General features: G+C 39.5%; 1 protein-coding gene across 6 annotated transcripts in view; it reads right to left on the minus strand.

Moving 5' to 3' along the window:
- FGD4 (FYVE, RhoGEF and PH domain containing 4) overlaps positions 1–20,622 on the minus strand; it is a 112,241-nt gene that overhangs the window by 28,262 nt on the left and 63,357 nt on the right. For 5 of the 6 annotated variants that reach the window (XM_076340529.1, XM_076340554.1, XM_076340537.1 and 2 more), the window contains exons 2-4: positions 11,823–11,987; positions 4,487–4,667; positions 1,032–1,518 (exon numbers count right to left, since the gene is read on the minus strand). In XM_076340529.1, the coding sequence (XP_076196644.1) occupies positions 1,032–1,518; positions 4,487–4,667; positions 11,823–11,987 (833 nt within the window). Of the gene's footprint in view, positions 1–1,031; positions 1,519–4,486; positions 4,668–11,822; positions 11,988–12,422; positions 12,439–20,622 lie in introns of those variants that run through there. The other variant, XM_076340562.1, reaches the window with a different exon arrangement.

Genomic DNA, 20,622 nt, shown 5'->3' on the forward strand with positions numbered 1-20,622 from the left:
TGGACTCAAGCTTAACATCGTTGCCCACAGAGCATTCAGCACTTTATTGGCACAGAGAGGGGAAACAGGCATTACAGAACAGGAGATAGAAACATAATGAGAGGTGTGGTAGGTTAAAGGTGCCTTGGACCATGACCAGGCTTATGTTTAGACGGGAATTGTAACGTTCATTCATTACTGGCAAAAACAAACCCCAAAACAGACAAGAAAACCCCCACACCCCAGTGCCTTCTTGTCATTACCTAGGATATTTTATCCTGTAATACACGAGAATTTGAGACCCACCTTTCCCCCGCACATAATTTACCCTCAAGCGTGGATGTATGCGACCCCTAGCTAACCAAACTCAAGGGCTTGGAGAGGTCTGTAGCTAACCGATGCAGGTGTACTCCTGACAAGCAGTGAAGGGCTTTATCAGCGCTCAGCTGTTTGGCTCTGCAGTGAAGAGGAAGGCTGGGAGGGTCCAGCCCAGCCCCCTCTGCCATGACTCACCCATAGCACAGCTGGACCAGAACTGTTAATGATGTTCACTGGCCACCAGTGCTTCAGCACAAGAAGGCAAACTGCATAATCAAACTTTTAGAAGCAGAAATATGCACAATTTTTCAGCAATTAATTTTCCCAAGACAGATTTTCTTCCACCCACTTATTTCCCTTAATTATTTAAAACCTTCCTTACAAGGAAGCTCAAATTCATCGTGATATAAGTTCTCCTTGCCTCAAGACATATATTTAGTATACTCTGAACCTTGTCTCTATCTGATAGCTAGCAGACTGCCACTGCCTTTCGAGCTTTGACTTGACAACTACATCCAAGTTAAGGATTCACATGTCAGTGAAAAGAAAAGGAGGGGGGGGGAAGGCAATTAGGGGGAAAGGCAAACAGAACTTTTTTTTCCTGTCTTATTTTCAGAGGAAAAATAACCAAAAGATTTTCAACTTTCTGCCCTGCTCCTATTTTTGTAAATAAAAACCTAGAGAAAATACACAAAGCAGTAATATAGCAAGAATGAAACATTTTCTCTTTTTACCTTTGTTTCTACAGGTTGGTCTTGCTTACTGAGTTCTTCAGTTGGTTCTTCCTTCATGTTAGTATTAATTTCTAGAGTTTCATCTTCAGATGGGAGCAGTGTATCACTGCTTGGAGTCCTGTAGCAGCTGTTAAGCATCTGTCCTTCACAGGCAGTCATACTTTGCAATGACTCTCTGGAAGTACTTTCTCTTTCCCCATTTATCAAGCTGCTGTTGATGGCATTATCTGGAACCAGGGTGGACATAGCAGAGCCACGATCAGGTAATCTCCTGTCCTCATCTTCCGTCTGGTCTTGTGCTACTACTCCGTTGGCTGTATGTAGCTGTGCAACCTGAGTTTTGTCGGTGTTACTGTTTCCCTGTTTTTCTAGTGGGTGCTGGGAGGGGAATTTTGGCTGAGGTGATGGTGTTGACCCGTATCTTCCTTGAGATTTAGAAATGTGGAGAACAGAGGAATCTTTCTTCAAATCACTAGGATTTAACGGGCTAAAAACACCGAACAAGCAAAACATAGATGAGAGGAAAAAAGTTAAACATGGCATTATAGCAAATCCCTGGTACGGGGAGCAGAAGAGTTGCACCATATAATCAATTCCTCCCAAACCATTTTTTCCTGCGTTAATATTAGGAAGTTCAGGCCATTGAGACTTGAACTGCATTATTCCATTAAAACACACACAAACATGCATTTCTTACTGGAAACCCAGAGTGCCATCCATATTGATTCATTACAACCTCATGTGTCTTGAATCTCATTTGTAAAATGGAAGACAGTATGATTAGCTACACGTAACAGGTAAGGGAACTGAGGCACTGATACATGAAGCAACTTGCCCAAAGTGTCCCAGAAGATTACTGGTGGAAATGGAGAAAGACTCAGGGTCTCCCAAGTCCCAGTACAATTCTTAAACTAACAAGCAGCCTGTTCCCTAATTGCCCTTTAATTATACAAAATGCATGAAAAATGTCCAAGAACATTTAGCATCCCTTTCCTTAATTCAGCATATTGCAGGAGGAGCTTTAAATTCTTATCCCATTTCTTCCCCCAGTTTCCTTATTTAGCAGTGTCTTTTCATCATGCTGCATCTTTTCTGAAGGCTTTTTCCCTCCATATTTTATCTCCCCTTAAAACATATGTTATACCTTATTTGTACCTTTCACTCTCTCTTTCTCTCTTTTATTTTGGAGATTTTGAATTTTAGAGTAATATAAATGTTAGCCTACTCTGTAAAAGTGCTTGGCTTCATTATAGTTTAAAAAAAAATAAAAAAAAATCTTTGGAACCAAAATAAAACCTATACATTTTTGTCTGAAGTACATCTAACAAGCCATATTCAACTTGCAAAACGATATCATGACTGTTCTCTAACATATTGTTCCTAGTATGGACCGTTAATCTTCTGGAAAGATGAAGACTGCCTATAAATTGTACGTTTACTCTTTATTTATAGGACAGTTTACACAAACACTGTAAGCATATCCTGCCCTTTTGTACACAGAGCTCAAAAAATATCTTACACTAGCTTCATCTTCTTCCATCATATAACAAAAAAATTTCAAATTAGTTTTCCTTTAGTTGTGTAAAGATTATGCCTTTTTTTAAAAAATAAGCTTAACTCCAAGATAGAATTAATTTACATTTTTCAACTGCATGCACACAGCAAATAGGTTTAATTAACTTTTTGCCATGCCTACATGTTTGTGGGCTGTACAGAGTAATGAAAATATGTTATCATAATTGACAATCACAGTTTGCAGTTCATGAACATGCTACCTAGTCATTTGAAGACCAATAATTACAAGTGAAGTTCACCTTCATGGAAGACACATTTTGTGAGCTGAACTCATTTAAAAAACAGGAATTGCTTCCATGGCCACAGCGGGATATTCCAGAACTTGGCATGCTAATTATGGAAGTTTCTCATAAGCAGAGATCATAGATTTGAGGAGAATTTAATCATTGGACAGATATTATTGGGTGTACTTTATGAATGATGTTGGCCAAAAAGCAACTCAGCTTCCTCTACTCCCCCAAAACAAAAATGCCCTTATTTTTAGAAGTCTACAGATAAGAAAGTTTTCATTGCTCTCTTTAAATATTAGGCAAATAAAGGAAGCTATAAAGAGTTCCTGTACAAAGCAGCAGGCATGCCTAGGAGGAAGAAATTTAGGGTTCATTGGTGTAGGGCATGATGAACCTGAGGAGTTTCCTTTCAGAAAGGATAAAATTGTTTTTCTAGGGATACTACACTGTTAAAAAGACTTGGATGATGCTTTGGAGGAAGACTGGGAATCAAAGTGATAACAGGACCGGAGACCTGAGCTAGAACAATTTACAGGACCTCCGGTGCTGCAGTAATTTCTTTTTCCCATCTTTTGGCAGCTGTCACGACAGCAGTGCAATTAAGTCTCTGCCTAATGACAGAAGCTTCTTGCAGATGAAGCTCTGAAATGATTTCTATTCCACTAGACAAACGTACTTTTGCAATGCTCAGCTGCTTCTGTATAAAGGATTAAATTTCCCCCATCTTGAGGGGAAATTCTTTCAATGAAAGTCTTAATACTCTGGCTCCTCAGAAGGACATGCTCTGTTGTACATCATGCATTCGTTCCCGTAGGGGGCATCCCTTCAGAACATCAGTGTCCTGAGGAAACACAAGAAAGCCACGTTCAAAACTTGCAACGCTCAGCGTTGAAACTGGACTGTTTCTTGAGCTGTTCCTCTGTCATGGGCTTTCTGGAAGGTCGCTCTCTTTATACAGAGCGGATATATTCGTAACTTCTGTTTCAGAGCTCATAATGCTCGTCACATATATCTAATTCAAGACACACAAGTAACACTGTTTTGTGAAAGCAGAGTTCACTGTGGCTTGTGTTTCTTGAGGTTCCAAATGTTTCCTGTAAAAGGCAGTATCAAAACTCAAAAACATCAAGCTATTCCACCAAAATCACTACAAAGCAAACAGTTTAGTGAATGTATGCCATATCAATACAAATAACTCGTACAGTTCACCCTCTTCATGTGAATGATCTGAAGAGGTTAAGTCAGTATAAAAGGAAAATCAGGATTTCAGGTTTTTCTATTTGCTTATAGAAGTATGGGTTTTTTCTGCAAGAACAAAAGAATTCAAGATTAGCTACAAAGTTTCATTCTAAAACCACTTATTTCAAATTGCTGACATTTTTCAAGATGTTTTAAAAATGCTACAAGTTTGTTTCTTTTTTTTTTTTTAAAGAAAAATTAAGACTAGCACCTTATCAAAAAGCACACCTCGTACAGGCCAAATATACAATTAGCTTGCACTATTTCAAAACACGTGCAGTTTTGCCATCAACTCCTCTGGCAGGGATCGTTTTGAGCACTACCTCGGTACCAACTTTCTTCCTCACAGGTTCAAGTTCCAATAATCCACACACCACAGAGTTACAAACCAATTCAAATTCTATTACATACCTGCCTCCCTCAAAACGATTGATGAGATCTGACACTTTACTGGACTTTTCCTTTGCGACACTAGAAACAGGAGTGGGTGTCTCATCCTCCATTCTTGGTTTCTGATTTGATAAAGCTTTATGCCTAGGGGTTTGGTATGCAACAGGTGACACCTTCTGCAGATGAATTGGCTTTGGAGGCACTGCAAACAACAACAATAATCAATTGCTCATGAACTGTTTCTTTGAACTGTCAGAACATATATGAGATTTTGCATAAGAACTTGCTACAGTAATGAAGAAGAGATGTTCTGGGCTTTACTTAACCTTGAAGTTGCTTTATCAAGACAGGGACTTCATATAGGTTTTTTTATGCACTGCCTGGTATCAGACATCTTGTTATGTGTCTTGGATAAAAGCCAAACCACACGCTACTTTAACAAGCTAGAAAATTGGGGGGTATTCTTGTTTGGTTTTTTATAGTGTACTGTAGTAAACATGTATGTGGCCTCCATAAACGCAGTTTTTATCGTAAAAAAGAATTAAGCATAATCAAAGGATCTAGCTGTGCTGTGGAGCTCAAGAGACAGATTTAAATTGCTGCTCCAAAACTCTGGTGCTCTCATTCTTTACCTTCTCCCTCGTGACTTCAATAATAATAGTCAGTGGAAAAGGTATTTGCCTTCAGCTTTGAGCTTCCTTTACTCACCGAACCTTTGTCTATTTATACTGCTGAAAACCTGGCCCCCTGAAAATATTTTTTATTCTTCTTGCTTTTTCCCCCATCGCTACCATAAGTCCTTCTAATCAGATTGTTAATGATCAGCCACTGTTTAATGCAGCAGTGGCTAGAACACAGAAGACAAGGTGACACATAAAGCAACTGAAGTCACAAGTGCTGGGGGAATCTTTAAATTAACTTTTATCCCTTTAAGTGACTATGCAGCATTTGTGTGCAGCAAAAGCACTTCACAGACAGGGCCCGAATGTGTTCCACTATCAGAGCAACATACCTCCAGCTGCATCAGAAAGAGAGACTTAATGGAAAGGACCTTAATTCCCAAGAACACAACTCTCTTCGTTCCCACACACACAGTCCCAAAACATATTATGGGGAGAAGCGAAAGCGTTTGATATGAAATTGAAAAATAAAGACTGTATCTGCCCTTTAATGAAAGGCAGGCATAAATCAGCAGGAGTAGGCAATGCACTGCCAGTGGAACCGGCGGCCCCAGGGGTTGGCCACTGCTCCACAGGCACCACACTCCGGTGTGCCACAGGCACCGGCCCTCCAGTGACTACACAGACCTGCCAGGGGGCAAACATGAAGGGAAGGAGGACAGGAATCGGCATTAGGAATCACGTGCAATTCTCATGGTAGAAAAAATAAGCACTATTATGGGATACACAATAGATGGATGTGAAAAAGCCATGTTCCTCGCATCACTGACTCTAGAATAGCTTACTCACCCTGGAAAACCTGCGCACCACAGGAATTAGCTTAAATCCTATCAGCTGACATTTGAAAGTGTTGTTGAAAAAATTCTTGCAAATATACCATCACAGACTACGATAAACTTGAAGGAACACTTGATTTAGGATGACTTTCCATCTCTACCTTACATTAAATTTATAGAAGATAATATTTATCTGTGCTTCCAATAATCTAATTGCACTTAGGAGAGATTGTAGTGATAGCTGCAGTCTGAAATTACCATGAGGGACTCTATGAAGAAACGAATGTAGCACAAAAAGCTTAAGACTTCAATCATATCAACTACAATTGATGACAAATGAAATAATCAGAGGGAGAAGGAAGAGAATTACTGTAGATCAGATGCTTTCACTGTGTATATGTTTATCTTTGGTCCTTTCAAGCTTTATGTTAATACAAATTAACACAAGCAAAAAAGCAAGTTTGGGGAAGGATGCAGTGCAGAAAGGATGACTTAAAATACTGCAATTTTTGAAAAGTTACAATGCAATCCTGAAACAAGCAGAATATTAAACTGTGTAACTGGTTGAGTATCAGGCGCAGCTGCAGAGCGGTGGAGCAGCTTTCCCTATATCCCCTCTTCTCAGGGAGTTCGGGGAAGGTCTGGCAGAATTGGGCCAACAAGCATCAGAATTTTTCGAGCGCTGAGTTGCTTGCTGCGCTGACAAAGGCGATGGGACAGCTGAAAAAGGCGACACAAGCAAGCTGGGAAAAAGCAGGACACGTAATTGAGTGTGGGCACTGCCATTCCTTCGGGGAGGAGATGGAAGGAAAGGGGACGCTGGGTGGATTTACTGACCAGCACTATGCTAGTTTGTAGAAACGCTTCTTGCTCTTGCAATGGATGTTGTATAACCAACGGTCCTGTGAATTCTCTTATTTAATGGACTCGTACACCTCTTCAATTCTTTTATACATCTCATAAAATGTTAATACCCTCACAAGAATATATTAAAACTACTAAACTTGAGGGAATTAATGTCTACTGATAAAGCAGAAGGAATTCATTGGAAGCTATTTTTATACTGGATCCACTGGGACAAAAATCAAATTCTAGGACATTCCACGGAGGTGTCGCACATTTTTGCAGCTATTACTGAAAAAACTCCCAGCTTAGCAGCATTTCAGTAGGGCAAGCACAAGGAACCCCTGGTCTAACTGGACAATCCCAGTATATTGAAAATCCCTGTATATTGAAAATCCCTGTAACGTCTTCAGAGGAGACTCACAAACCAAACAGCCATGCCAATTCACTAATGCAAGATATTTTCTTCTTTACTCCCCATTACCATCTAACAGACAGCATTTCCCCTAATCAGCTGCTGCTGTAGCTACTGCTAAGTTTTAGAAATAGAGCAATGGGAAAAGGACAGTCACAAGATCAATGAAAAGAATCAGTAGTGTAAAAAAAACCCGCAAACCTTCCTGTAAGGTCAACCTTGTTAACAGGGATTATGGAAAACAAATTCCATTAATTCTCCCCTCAGTGTACTTCTGAAGTGTTTTGTTTTAATCAGATTATTTTTCAATGTGCACACAGTAAGGATCTTAAAGAAAAAAAGAAAAAAGACTGGCCCATTGTAATACCCTACATAATACAGAGCTCTGTTTGAGTCTATAAATACTCGTCTCTATACTGTAGAATTTTGAGCTCATTAGGAGATATGAACTGCATATTCTGCCCAAAGAAAACCCCTCAGTATACTCAGGTAGCTGCTAGTGTATAACACTAGCCAAAATACCTAAGCAAGATTTAACCTGCAGTGCCTAGTTGTGCATTGAACTTTGTACATATACGTAAAGAAATGGGAGGAAACGCTACAAATTGCTCAAAAGGTGCAACCACCTTTGCTGACTCCAAGGCATATTAGCAAAGATCGTTTATCTCTTCTCTTGGAAAGTATGACATGTTCAATCTCCCTCTACGTGTTTAACTCCTGCTGGTTAAAAATGCTGCTACGCTTTGATTCTATGAAAATACACAGTTAAAAGTTCCTGTGGCAAGCAACTACAGCTCTCCTGGCTGAGTCATCCTTCATCACCTCCTTGCATGCTCCATCACCTTCAGGAAGGTCAAATGAGCACAGCGGGATAGATACCAAAGATTTACACTCGCAAGAACAGTACAAAATAACTAGTAACCTAGACTCAGCAGAGAGAGAAAAAGTCATCTCTTTAGGATGTACATTTCCACATTTTTATATCACATCAGAACAAGTATCCTCCAATAATATATTAAGAAAGAAGACCAGTAATAATCAGATGTGCTTTGTTCTCTTGTTTGTCTTCTTCCTGGAGATAATATTTGGGATTTAGCAGTTTTGTTGATGAAAGAGATGTTGCTACAGGTTTCTTAAAGCACCACTGAGATTGGAGAAGTCTAGCTAGAAACAGCTCTCTGTTTTAGTTCAATTCACCTTTAATTGCAGAGGTTTCATTTTCCAGAGAAGTACAGTCTACATCCCAGACCTTTAAGAGGTCTTTCAGCTTTTCTGGGCCCAGGCCACTGAATACGTTCAAAACCACAGACTAAACTATAATTAACTGAGAAAAGAGGACAGGATTGATGCTACACAGTAGATAGTCAGCTAAAACTGACTGCTGAAGTCTACGTGTTGAATGCTTTGTGTCCATACCATTTCACAGTACCAAAACCAGGCCATCTTCTGGAGTGGAAAATCATCTCCAACCCAAACAAAAATGCCTCTTCAGCCTCAGCAGGAGATTCACAAGTACTCCTAAGCACTCATTAGAAAAATTTAAATGAGCAACTGATGCACAGTCTTGAACTGACAAGACACTTCACTGCTTTGAAGAAGTGTTGACATTTCAACATATTTTCCATCCTACAATAATACTGCCTGGTACTGACAATAGTTTCAGTGCCCAGTATTTAGTAATTGGTCATCATATAAAACTCATGCAAGAGGTTCAGAGAGCAGGGAATAGAAGAAACTAGAAATAACTGGTCAATTTGTACCTGTCACTCTACACGCATTCTGCTATTGCTAGGTTCAGATCGCTGCCCAAATATTTGTAGGTAAGGGCAAATTTCAATTTATCTAACAATTTGCTTCATCTCTCGTGCATCATATTTGCCTTGGAACTCAGCAGCGTATTTTGCTATTTCCACTGACTACCTCCAGCCTGGATTAGTCTACTTTATCAGAGAGTGCACTGCATTGATGCAAAGGCAAAACACAGTGTTTCACAATTGGTGCAGACTGTGACTGCTTTTCTCCGCAGTCCTGATTTCTTTGCACAACTCCCTCATCAGCCTTCAGTCAGTTTCAGGCTTTATTCCAAATTTGCAAAGACGTTCATGAATTAAACTGTACTCAACACAGAAATCTGACATATGAATTGCTAAACTGTTGATGGAAGGAATTATTGGGGAACAAAAATTGTTCTTTTACTGTTAGCGTATCAGACAGCTAGTTTGTTTTCTCCTTGAAATGCCAGAGGAAAAAATGACAATGAAAAGAAAGAATTTTATATTGGATTCTGTGCAGAAATTTATTCACTTGACCTAGCTACCCCTGTGATCTGTTTCCAAATATTTGAACTACTTCTTAGAGACGAAGTACAGACAAAACAGCTTCAGAGTCCTGGGTTCACTTAAATGCAAGATTTTGGACATTTTTCCTCTATATTAAAGCTCTATTTCCTCTATTAAAGCTAATTTTACTAAAAATAGCTGTACCCCACTTGTAACGCAACCTCAAAGTCATCTTTCTATCTCTCATTTTAATTATATACATTTTGGTAGGTTAGATGAAGGTCATTTTGCAGTTAGTTCATCAACAACCAAATACACTGGCATTACAATTCAGGTCTGTCACCTTGTTGCCTTTCACTACGAAACGACACTTAGTATTTGCATGACTAGAACAACAACTTGGAAAAACATTTCCTGCTACTATAAACCAAAAACGTTTCTGTACCTGTATATGAAAAGCTGTTCCAAAAAAAATAATTAGCAGCCACATTTAAACCAATAAATTAGAGCAATTTAGTTTGCTTGGATGGTTTGGACTCCCAAATGCTTATCTCATTCATTCTATTTTGTTTTGCTTCAATTAAATAAAAAGGCCAAAAAGATATACTATATAACTTTGATATGATGTACATATTTAATAGAAACAAATGGAGAAAGACATAGGGCCATGAACAAAGCAGGCACAAAATACTATTTACAACAGTATTATTGAATATAATCTACACAGCTGCATTTCTTGCACTATTCCTGGCTATGCCACATTTTGGAGCAAGCACTTTTGACAAACAACAGAAGTCATGGCCAGGAAAAAGCAACAGCAGCTACGTAACTACTTGAATGAATGGGGTCCAGTAATAGCCAACTCCTACTTTATCTAACAGCTAAAATTTACAATAAGTGGGCTGGCTTTGTTTCTGAAAGGCTTAAAATCTTTTTAATGATTGCCCATTTCTCTTTATCCACTAACAAATTTCTAAAATACTTTTCTTAAGAAGAACATGTGTTCTCTTGTTAACTCAGCTTCAGAGAACGCGTTTCAGAGACCTACAAACTGGTGCAGAAAGACCACTCAGATAAGTAATGTTTACATATGACTGATAGAAGCATCTTAGTTTAGTGAACAATACTGGCAAAAGTTCTATAAAAACAAACAATACGAAAAATACAGCTTTATTTTGCTCTCATTCTCCCTAAGTAAACAAAACTTTCTTGACACCCTAATAAATTTCTTCCCCCTTAACTCTAAGATGAACTCAGGACTAATGCAAAATTCTTCACAATGCATTTTCCCATTAATTGATACACAGATTGTTAAATCCACTACATGATGACTCTATGTGATTATAGTTTCTGTATGTGATTTAGATGTGATCTAGTTTTCTTTAAGTAATTCTAGTTTCTCTCATATCAGCACTGTGTCTCAGAATCCAATTCACTAAGCAGGATCATAGTATCAGTCTTCTACACTTACCCTTTTTTTTTTTTAAACTTTTGAGATTAATGAAGTTCCTATTGCATGTCACTCCTAAAAGACATCAGTCCAGATTCACTTTAAATCCAAGATTTCCAGAACATACTGACTCTTTGTTGGGATCAACTTCAAGCAGAATCATCAATATTACTGAGAAGACCACGTAAAAAGATGGTTTGAGGTTTAGCTATATAAAGGTAACGTGTAGGTTGACCTATTTAGCTTCTAAAACTGAAGATACTATTTATGGACAGAAAAGGGAAATCTACTTCTACTCTACAGACATTATTGGTCAGCTTTTACTGCAGAAAAACACGAAGCTCCCATCTTTCCACATACTCCTGCAGGAGGGCTCCTCTCGAGCTTCGCTAGAACACCAAAGGCCCTGAATATCTTCCCCACCACCCCCGCCTTGAAGCCAGCCTGCCAAACACTCCAATTCAAAAATAGTATCAACACCTTCCAGCTCAAATACAGTAATCCTTTTGAAAAAATAAGCCCTGGCAATAGTTTAATACAAATAAAGGCCTTACATGCGTTCTCCCATCTCTACCTACTAGCCACTTCTTGGGCAGAGAACGTATTTAACACTTGCTGCCTGGCAATAAGTGCACAGCAAATTACTAGACATTTGAGATAAAAAGCGTAGCTAGACCCTATGTGCTTGTAACGTATTAGTAAGTCCAACTTTCCTTCTGAGAACCTTTTTCAGCAAAATACTATCAGAAATTACAGATTCATAAAGCATTTACAGAACATTTGTATTTCTCAGTAGCAAGCTTTTACCTCACTATTTTCTTTCTGACAAATACAGGTCTTTCAAGGTCCTCTATTTCTCTTCAAATCTGAGATGAAGAACAACTTCCCTAACAAAAATATTTGAGACTACTTACCTTGTGGCTTTGGATTTGAAGCTGAACGTGGGGACTGTTTGACTGGCACACTTCCATTTATTCCCTGAGCTGCTTCATTGTGTACATTCTGCTCAACTAGCCTGGTTGTGGCACTCGCTGTACAAGATCTAGACAATATTAAGGACTTTGGACAGATGCTGCTGCCTGAAAAACAAATACATACAAAAACCCAAGAGTTAGAAACAGGATTAAATATAAGGTAGAATGACTATAAACACATTTATTAAGTGCTAACACTTCTCTACAGAGAAAATTAGAATACTCGTCTTCCCTTTAAGAGTGTCTCATCCTAAAAACATGCTTTGCGTTTCGCTGAAATTTATTATGTTGTTTAAACCCTGAAGAGCTGGATATAAAAAAAAGACTTCCACCATTACTAGCCTAAGCTCTTCCATAGAAAGATTACAACCTCTAACAGACTTTTTCCTACCTGAATTGTCAATGTGCTTGTTCAACAGAAGAACTATAGAAAAAACAGCATTTTTGTTCAGCCATTCTATTTCTGTATTCAAAGTGTTCACAAAATGCTATACATTCAAAAAGTTTATTTTATTACGGAAGGTAGCATCCAAAAATTACCTAAATGTGTTGCAGCTTTTTTGTAGGAAAGGGCTCCTATTGTAAGTATTAAAAAAAAAAAAAAAAAAAAAAAAAAAAAAGGCAAAGCACAAAGCCAGCTGAATCTTCTATTTCATTTCTTCCTAGCAGAATGGAATTTATTCTGATTAAGAGGATCAATATGCTGCCATTGGTAAGAAAGCTGGAAGAAAATATAAAGCAAAACATATTCAAACAATGGAAACTGTAATAAAAGCACTTATTAGAATGTGATTACACAAGCCTAAACCATGCACTTTTGTTTGGGGGTGTGAAAGCAATTGGTTCTGTAAATACAATCAAAAACTTGAAATAATAATATGAAGGACCTTGAGATCTCACTTAGGTCAAATTCATTCACCTCTGAATCCAAAAAATCCACAACTTTTTTGTGGGGAGGAGCAAGGGAAAGGAGGAAAACCCATTTATCATTTATTGCAGTGTTGTCATTATTTTCATTTTTAAGAAAATGATTAGGGTAGAGTTTGGACACTTAGATTTATTGTTATTATTTGCCATCATTTTACTTTTGCTTGCTTGTACCAGTAGAAATGCAAGCACGAGTGGGGTTTTCTTTGCACATTTCCAAAAAAAGCAAAGCCAAAACCCACTCCACCATTTCATAAGGTGATCCTCTGATGTCTCCTGAACAACTGGCCTGCAGAGTCTGGACCCACTCATCTAACCCATCTCCCTCTCCCATGGCAAAATCCATCATATCACGCCATTCCTAGCAACAGCCAAGCCTGCTCTTAGAACAGCAGTGGAAAGAGACGCCACAGCTATTGCTCAACGCTGCTTAAAGATTCTTCAACGTTTTGTGGATTCCAACAGTATTTTCAAGTATTTATGCTTTATCTCTTAGCAGCTTACTTTTCCTTTTAAACACTGAAGTAGCCCTACACCAAGAAGCTGCCTCTACAAACGTGGAGACTTGCAGAGGTCCACGGTGAGGTCAACAACCCACGCTACCAAAGTGCCAGTACTTGGATCACAATGCATGCAAGACACCCGCAGCTGCAACACGGCATCTTTCCTTTTTCCATTTCATTCAATTAGCAAGTGATCTCCCAAGAACATAAAGGTGGCTGGTCCCAGAACGATGCGGATAATCTAATGAGGCCCACCACATACAGAAGCTTCTCAGACATTTGTGATCTTAGGCAGAAATTCCTCAGCTCTGTTTCCTCAGGTATCGCTCCATACACAAAGAGTTACACAAAAAGTACTACAGCAGTGGGAGCTCTGTCCCACCCCATTCCTCAATGCCTAAGAAGGTACCTTAAGTGCCATTTCTATCTCTCCTATGGAGGTGGGAGTACTGAAAGCTCTTAGACAGACCAAGGTGATGGTACAGGGGGTCGTACCAGCAAGTCTTTCTTGTCTCCATCAAAGAGCCGACAGGCTGAATTTCCCTCTCGTACAGAATCCCATACTATACTGTAGCAGTTTACACTCCAGCTGGGGAATGCCCAATTCAGAAACAAATTTAAGAGTAACTCCTGCAGGATCAGTACGATGCACAAGTCAGGTAGGCAACTGCACATAATTTATAAATTTACACTCAGATCACTCTTATAACTTTGCAATGAGAGTGAAAGGGTGAGTCTTAAAGCTTTCTGAAAACTATTTTGCCTGCAGATTTGACAGCTAATAAGCTTCAAAATCTCCAGCTCCCCAACTGCAGCTCAGTAAGGGGCATTGCTGCTGTCAACTGTTCAGGCCAAGGCTGGAAATCTCCATCAAAATGGTACCTTATTTATTAAAAGGATTCCCTAAGAAGACAACATATTGCTGAGGGCAGAATAGGAACTTCTTTTACACACACAGTTTTATCAAGGCACTTACTCCTTCCTGTTTAAGGTTATCACTCATAATCACTTTAAGCTGAGGCAGATGCGGAGCTGCTGCTGAGAACAGGGCAGCTCTGTGGTCTGCCACTCGTCCTCCCTCCTCGTCACCATCCACTCCAGCTTCTGCTTCTGGCTACTCCTTCCCCTATACCAGCACCAGCGCTTGCTGCTCATCTCGCTGTGTGGTTGAACAGAAGTGATGCAGTTGAAAGCTGGAGTATATTTTAGATCCATTTGACCTCATGGCCACCCCAGCTCTACTGCTCGCACAAGGGGACAGCCAGGAATATGGCTGGAAGGGGACAAGACAGCTCCTCTCAGCAGCGGCCCTTACTTAGATTGGCCTGAAGCAACCACTTAAACGCAACCCCAGTCCCTCAAGTAGATATTCAGACTTGGATTCTACTTGGTTTACACATGCACACACACAGCCTTAATACAAAGTCCAGCAAAACCAGGAACAGCTGAAAACAAACCTTTAATGCAAAAACATTAGGCTGCCTTAAGAATCGATTTTGCTGTCAGCATCCCGTGCCCCCCACTAGACTGGCAAATATTAGCTGCATTCAGTGGGCAAAAGCCATTTTGTAAAGCTTGTCCACTGTAATATAAAACCGTAACACAAGCAACAGAAAAGATTGCTTCTCTGTAGCGGGATCTTTTGCAACTGCTTACGGAAATCAAAAGCTCCGAGAGGCGTTCTGACCCAAGACACACTCTGGCTTCACACGTCTGACAACTCAGCACATGGGGGGTGCGGGGAAACAGAAGGTCTTCCTGTTGTACAAGCCATTACACAAATTATTCATCCTGTCTGGAAGCTATATTTGCTGGAGATAGAACGCTACAGACATTTAACCTATATTTCAAACTAGTAATTCTGTTAATCATGTCATGTCCTCAAGCAGTTTTGAAGAGTAGTATAGCCACATCAGGATGAACAGCTTTCTTCACATGTAAAGCTGGAATGGAAAAAGATAATGGAAACCTAGCCACACGATACTTTTATACAAAATTGAGTGGTCAAATTCTCTGGATAAAAAGCATCCTTTAACATCCCTGGAAATCTGAGCCCTGGTTTCTAGCCAGTGAAAAAGATATTACCTTCCAGGTGATGTAGACAAGAAAATTGTGGCAGAAATACAGGAATTGTTTCACCACAAACTTGTATCCAGTGTATTGCACGCAAGCGTATTACAACAAAAGCCCAAAACACATAATTTTCAGCACATTACAAAAATACCAAATACTTGCTTCACAATCAGCGGTATGCATTTCAGCAGGGCTGCTCCATTCTGTCCATTTAAGTAGGCAGTAACACAGTCTACTTTTCAGAAATACAGTTGTTGCCCTGCAAGTACAACTTAAAATCCCATTATATATGCAAATAGTCAGACATGCTACAAAAACCTTCAGCTTTTACTGAGCTGAAGAGATTCCCATTGTGATTATTTCTGACCTGATTAAAGAAACACTTGCATACTACTGCTATTCCTATGCATTGTAACAACTGAGAAATTTTACTTGAAGTCAGAAATGCAATGCGCAACAAAATACTGCCAGCCAGTTACTGTGTTCACTAGTATATGATTAATACCACCTCTTATAATCGGGGATGATTAAATACACTGAAGAAGAGAGAAAGGTGGGGAAAGATTTAAAAAAATTTAAAATGGGGGCAGGCAAGAATGTAAGCGAAAAAGAGGAGGTAATAAATAACTAACAGGAAAGAGAAATAAACACTGTAAATTTAATAAGCACTTAATTATTTTGCTTATCACCTCTAAGGAAATGAGAAGCTAGAATGCTTGCAAACATGCTTGCATCTGCAAGGATGTTTGAAGCTAGGCGATGCATTATCTATTTTTTCAGAGCATTCTAATGAGAAATAACTTGGAGCCATGAACATTTAGACTAACAATCAGCCAGCTTGAAATGCCAGTAACATGAAAAAAATGGTTTATTTATAAGCCATTTTTACAAAAGGTTAAACTAATGTTTTAGTATTGGATAGGTCCTCCATCAGCAGTTCCATAAGCTTCAGGAAGACAATCTCAACATCATTAGGTCTTCTGTTATATTTATTTTCAGTCCCGCTTATAGTGCATAGTGCACCTATACTGTTCCAGCACTGTCCAATTTTTACTGCCATTGTAATCCCACTCTTGATCATACATTCTGAATGAAAGAAATGCAGCACTTTTGGATGTAACCAAAGTCTGTGGGAAAAGGGTTATTCTCTTGTGACTGCCAGGAGGCAAAGCCTAAGTCTCAAAATTACTTCTCTTCAAATTATATAGCTATGTATACCTAGTGTGCTAAGTCCCAAGAACACCTGTCATAACGGTTGTGGTCTTGATGTTCTACTGCTAGATCTTTTCGTGCAAGATCAATGCAAAGCTTCACCTTTCCAACTCATCCCTGGACACATGTGGAGGTTCAGCTAATAGTCTATCTACCAAAGCATTGGTTTAGCCACAGTAACCTAGCCATACCACCTCCTGATCAGTTCAGAACAGCATCAAGTAGCACTGACACTACAAGAGACTAATTCAATGCATCCACTTACTCAACAAACACTACTGGAGCTGTAGCAAGGCCAGGACAAGAGTGAGCAGCTTCCTGAGCACAAACAAGAAGGCAGAAAGTGGCCTCTCGCCCGGGCAGTTACAACAGATTTGTTGAGGCCTGAGCAGGAAATCTAGTAAATCAGGTCATGGATTTTGCCCACAACTGTGTCCAGACCTGCCCTCAAAACAGACCTGCCCTCAAAACTAAGTTTCTGGTAACTTGGTACCTACCCTTCACAGGTTTGTCCTGTTTATGAGAGGAACCGACACGTTACTAAGAGGTTTATACTGCTGATGCATACCCAAACACGTTTTAAGAATAACTGGACTACGCCCAAACTATCTGAAAATTAGGAGTATGGAGGAGGAGAGTAGGAAGTCTGGAGGTCCAAGTTTCTCTCATGAGAAAAAAAATCTACCTTCCTCCAAATTCTATTAAATGCTGTCCTCTCAAGTTAATTACACATTTGTGTTTTGATATATCTTCACCTCTCCCATCACAGTGGTGACAGAGTTGTGAATGCTTTGCAGCTGCAGAATAGTACAAAAACTTCATACTGATACTCTCTTCTGTGCAGATGAGCTCTAAAGGTTAAACATCAGGCCAGCCTTTACTGTGGTGAGCCACTGCTGAAATACTGATAAACCAATGCTGTAAAAAGAGAAAAAAAATAACTTTTGCTGAAGTCAGGAGGGCTGTCTCACTGAAGAAATTAGTTTTATTTCTGCAAGAAAGTGCTGGCCAAAAAAATAAAAGGCAAATATCAGAAGGTTTAGAATTATCTTTGAAAAGTGGAATCTTGGCAAAGCATAGGACACAGATCAGGTTCTATTAAAGGGTAGTTCAGATACATATGCTGGCAAAATGCAAAAATACAAGGTTTTTTCTTGAAAAGCTATTCTCCAGACACAGTAAAAATATTCTAAGTTCAACAGAAGAAGGTAGACCACTTTCTGGGAATAATGAAGATGTAAAGCATGTAAGGTTCTTATTTCTCACTGCATGGGAACATTCCTAGAACTACCAAACAAATATTATCCTCCCTTTCATAGCATTTATTGCATGGAGTAAATAAATCTTCAAGTAAATATGGTAGGTATAAATTGTAGACAGCAAAAAGTGTATTGATACTGCTCTTTTAGTTCAATGACCCCTGTGAATAATGTGAATGCACTCACAACGCTTGATGGTGAAGTTAAACAGATGAAACAATATTGAACTTAAAACTGGCAGGCCAAACACTTGCTACACAATACTTGCTAAGAACTAGAAAATACTCAACTTCTTGGTAGATATGCTACCTTACATAGTAACACAGAGAAGAGGTTTCCAAATTGTGGTATGCATAACGCCAAGTACGTGAACCGCTTACAACAACGTACAGAGCAGTAATACAGAAGGAGAACCGAAAAAAACTTCAGCAAGTTTAACTGTGCACAACACACAAAAGATATTCTAAGAAGAGAAACAACTTTGACTTTTGAAATAATTTCATTTCTAATAAATAAGGTGGGTTATGCAGAGCATCAGTAATAGAACCCAATTCAAAGTAGATACGTACCCATATCTGCTTGGTTTAAGATGAGACATTACTGCACCGGTTTGGTTTGTGCGTATTCACGAGACTCAAGCATTCAGTGTTGCCTCTCCTATGTTTTGTCAAACTTTATAGTTGTTCTAGTTGGAAGAAAACACGCATCTTTCCCACAGTAACTTTCATTTTTAGACTGAAATAGAGCTTATAGTAACTGCTACTACAGAGCTACAGTTTGACACGTTATCAGCTACAGATGCCACCACATTTAAATAGGTTACCTGCTTCAAGATTATAAAGTCCAAGCTTTAACAGCAAGCACTGAAATATTAACAAAATAAGACTGAACATCAATAATCTCCTGATCTTAGTCACAGTATACTGTACATCATGCAAAGTAGAGGACGGAATAGTGAATTTCACATTCCCTACAAATGTCCTGCCAACACTGGCTACAGCAGGCAGACTCAGTGCACCTTAGCCTGTTGTCCTTGTCTGGCTATGATCTTTGTTCTTTTGGCTCTGATCTAATAGTAATTTCCATGTAGGCAGACCTGTGCATCTGCTGGGAGTCTTAGTAAAATGAGTAAGTCAGCAATGAATGGAATTATCTTTCAACATTTGTCTAAATTTTGGATTAGCACAATAATACAACATGCACTGCTGGTGCTGTTCCAATAAAACAAAAAGCACTGTACAGGACTTCAAATGGCTTTTTCCAAAAGCCCAAAAAACTATTTCCTTAGAAGTAATTATGGTTTCTCCATGCAACACGCACTGATTACAGTGCATTCCTCATCAGAGAGGGCACATTCTGGAATATGGAGATGCAATATGAGGGAAGGGAATGCAAAGCAAGTCAAAAAAACACCTTCAACATGTGGAATCTTTAAAATCAAAGTTAATTCGATAGAAGTCCAAGTGGTATATACTATGAATGTTAACTAGTCGTGTAAAATAAAACAGAAAAAGAAACAGTGAAGAGCTTTTAAAAACTGTATTAAAAAGGCACAGTTTTGAGCCTTCCGAGAACAAGCCCCCCTGCAGCCACCATCTCCTACACCTTTCCCCTACTGGACCACTGCTTTCATACTGTCGTCTACAGTCTAGCAGTGCCACTGCTCCCTAGTCACCCAGTTTTTGGAGGCTACCGGTGGCAAAATCGATGCTGAAGCACCTTAGGGATAGAGGAGCTGGAGGGTTACTGATGACCGCAGGGGTGGAATTACAGAGCACTGCTCACGAGACAGGTTGCGGAGGCTGCAAGTCACAGAGGTAACGTATGACAACCTTACTCCTGGCCATTGCTGCTGTGGTTTTCTACTCCTACCTCTTCCTCTTCCCCCATGGTAGGGAGGGCAGGCAGCAAGCCTTCGGGCCTTGCTACTGACTGAGCAGCTGCTTCAGCTGGCAGGACCTCCAGAAACCTGCCACTGCTGCTCCCCCTGCCACAGGGGAGCAGGGCTGCTGGAGGGAGCAGGCAGAACTAGCCAGCTCCATGGCTGGAAGGACGCCAGCGTCTCCCTTGACTAGAAAATGCTGATTTAGAATAGGCTGCCAATGCGCAGCTTGCGGTTTGAAAGTAGTAGTTTATGACTGAGGTCCTCCGCCAAGAACACAGCATCTATTACACTAAGGTTCTTATGAGTCACCTACACTTGTACACACTGGGACAATGGCTTTGCTGATGGTGGTCTGTTCATCAACTATTTAATGAATAATGGAGGTTTCTTATATGAACAGAGAGAAGCAACGTTCAAGCCATGTCTCCAGAAAGTCATATGACTGAAGGGAGAGCTCCGAGTAAGAGAAGTTCTGTTTACAGGAACCAAGGACTGCTCTTTCACATACTTAGTTCCTGTATTACAAAAACATTCCCTCAAACCCTCGTTTTCACTTTGGTCTTTGAACACATATTATCAAGCCCAAAATCTAAACCGAAAGTATGCAATATTGTTCTTTTATTTGTAGAGACTTTTCATGGCTTGTTTTTCATAAAATAATGTCGGTATCTCTTTTAGCAGTTTTGGACAGTATTTTTTCTTTCTTTTTATTAAGCCTATCTACAAGTCTTAAGGGTGACTACAGTTCCTGACCCTACAAGCCATGTACCATGAGCTTCATTAAGTTAAGAACCACAAGGTTACCACAAAAAAACCACTGAAAAAGAAAATGGGTACAGTAAGTAGCAGCAGCTTCATGACGCCAGGAGAAGGCAGGGTAA

This window comes from Aptenodytes patagonicus, chromosome 1 (assembly GCF_965638725.1).
Source record: "Aptenodytes patagonicus chromosome 1, bAptPat1.pri.cur, whole genome shotgun sequence".
Lineage (NCBI taxonomy): Eukaryota > Metazoa > Chordata > Aves > Sphenisciformes > Spheniscidae > Aptenodytes > Aptenodytes patagonicus.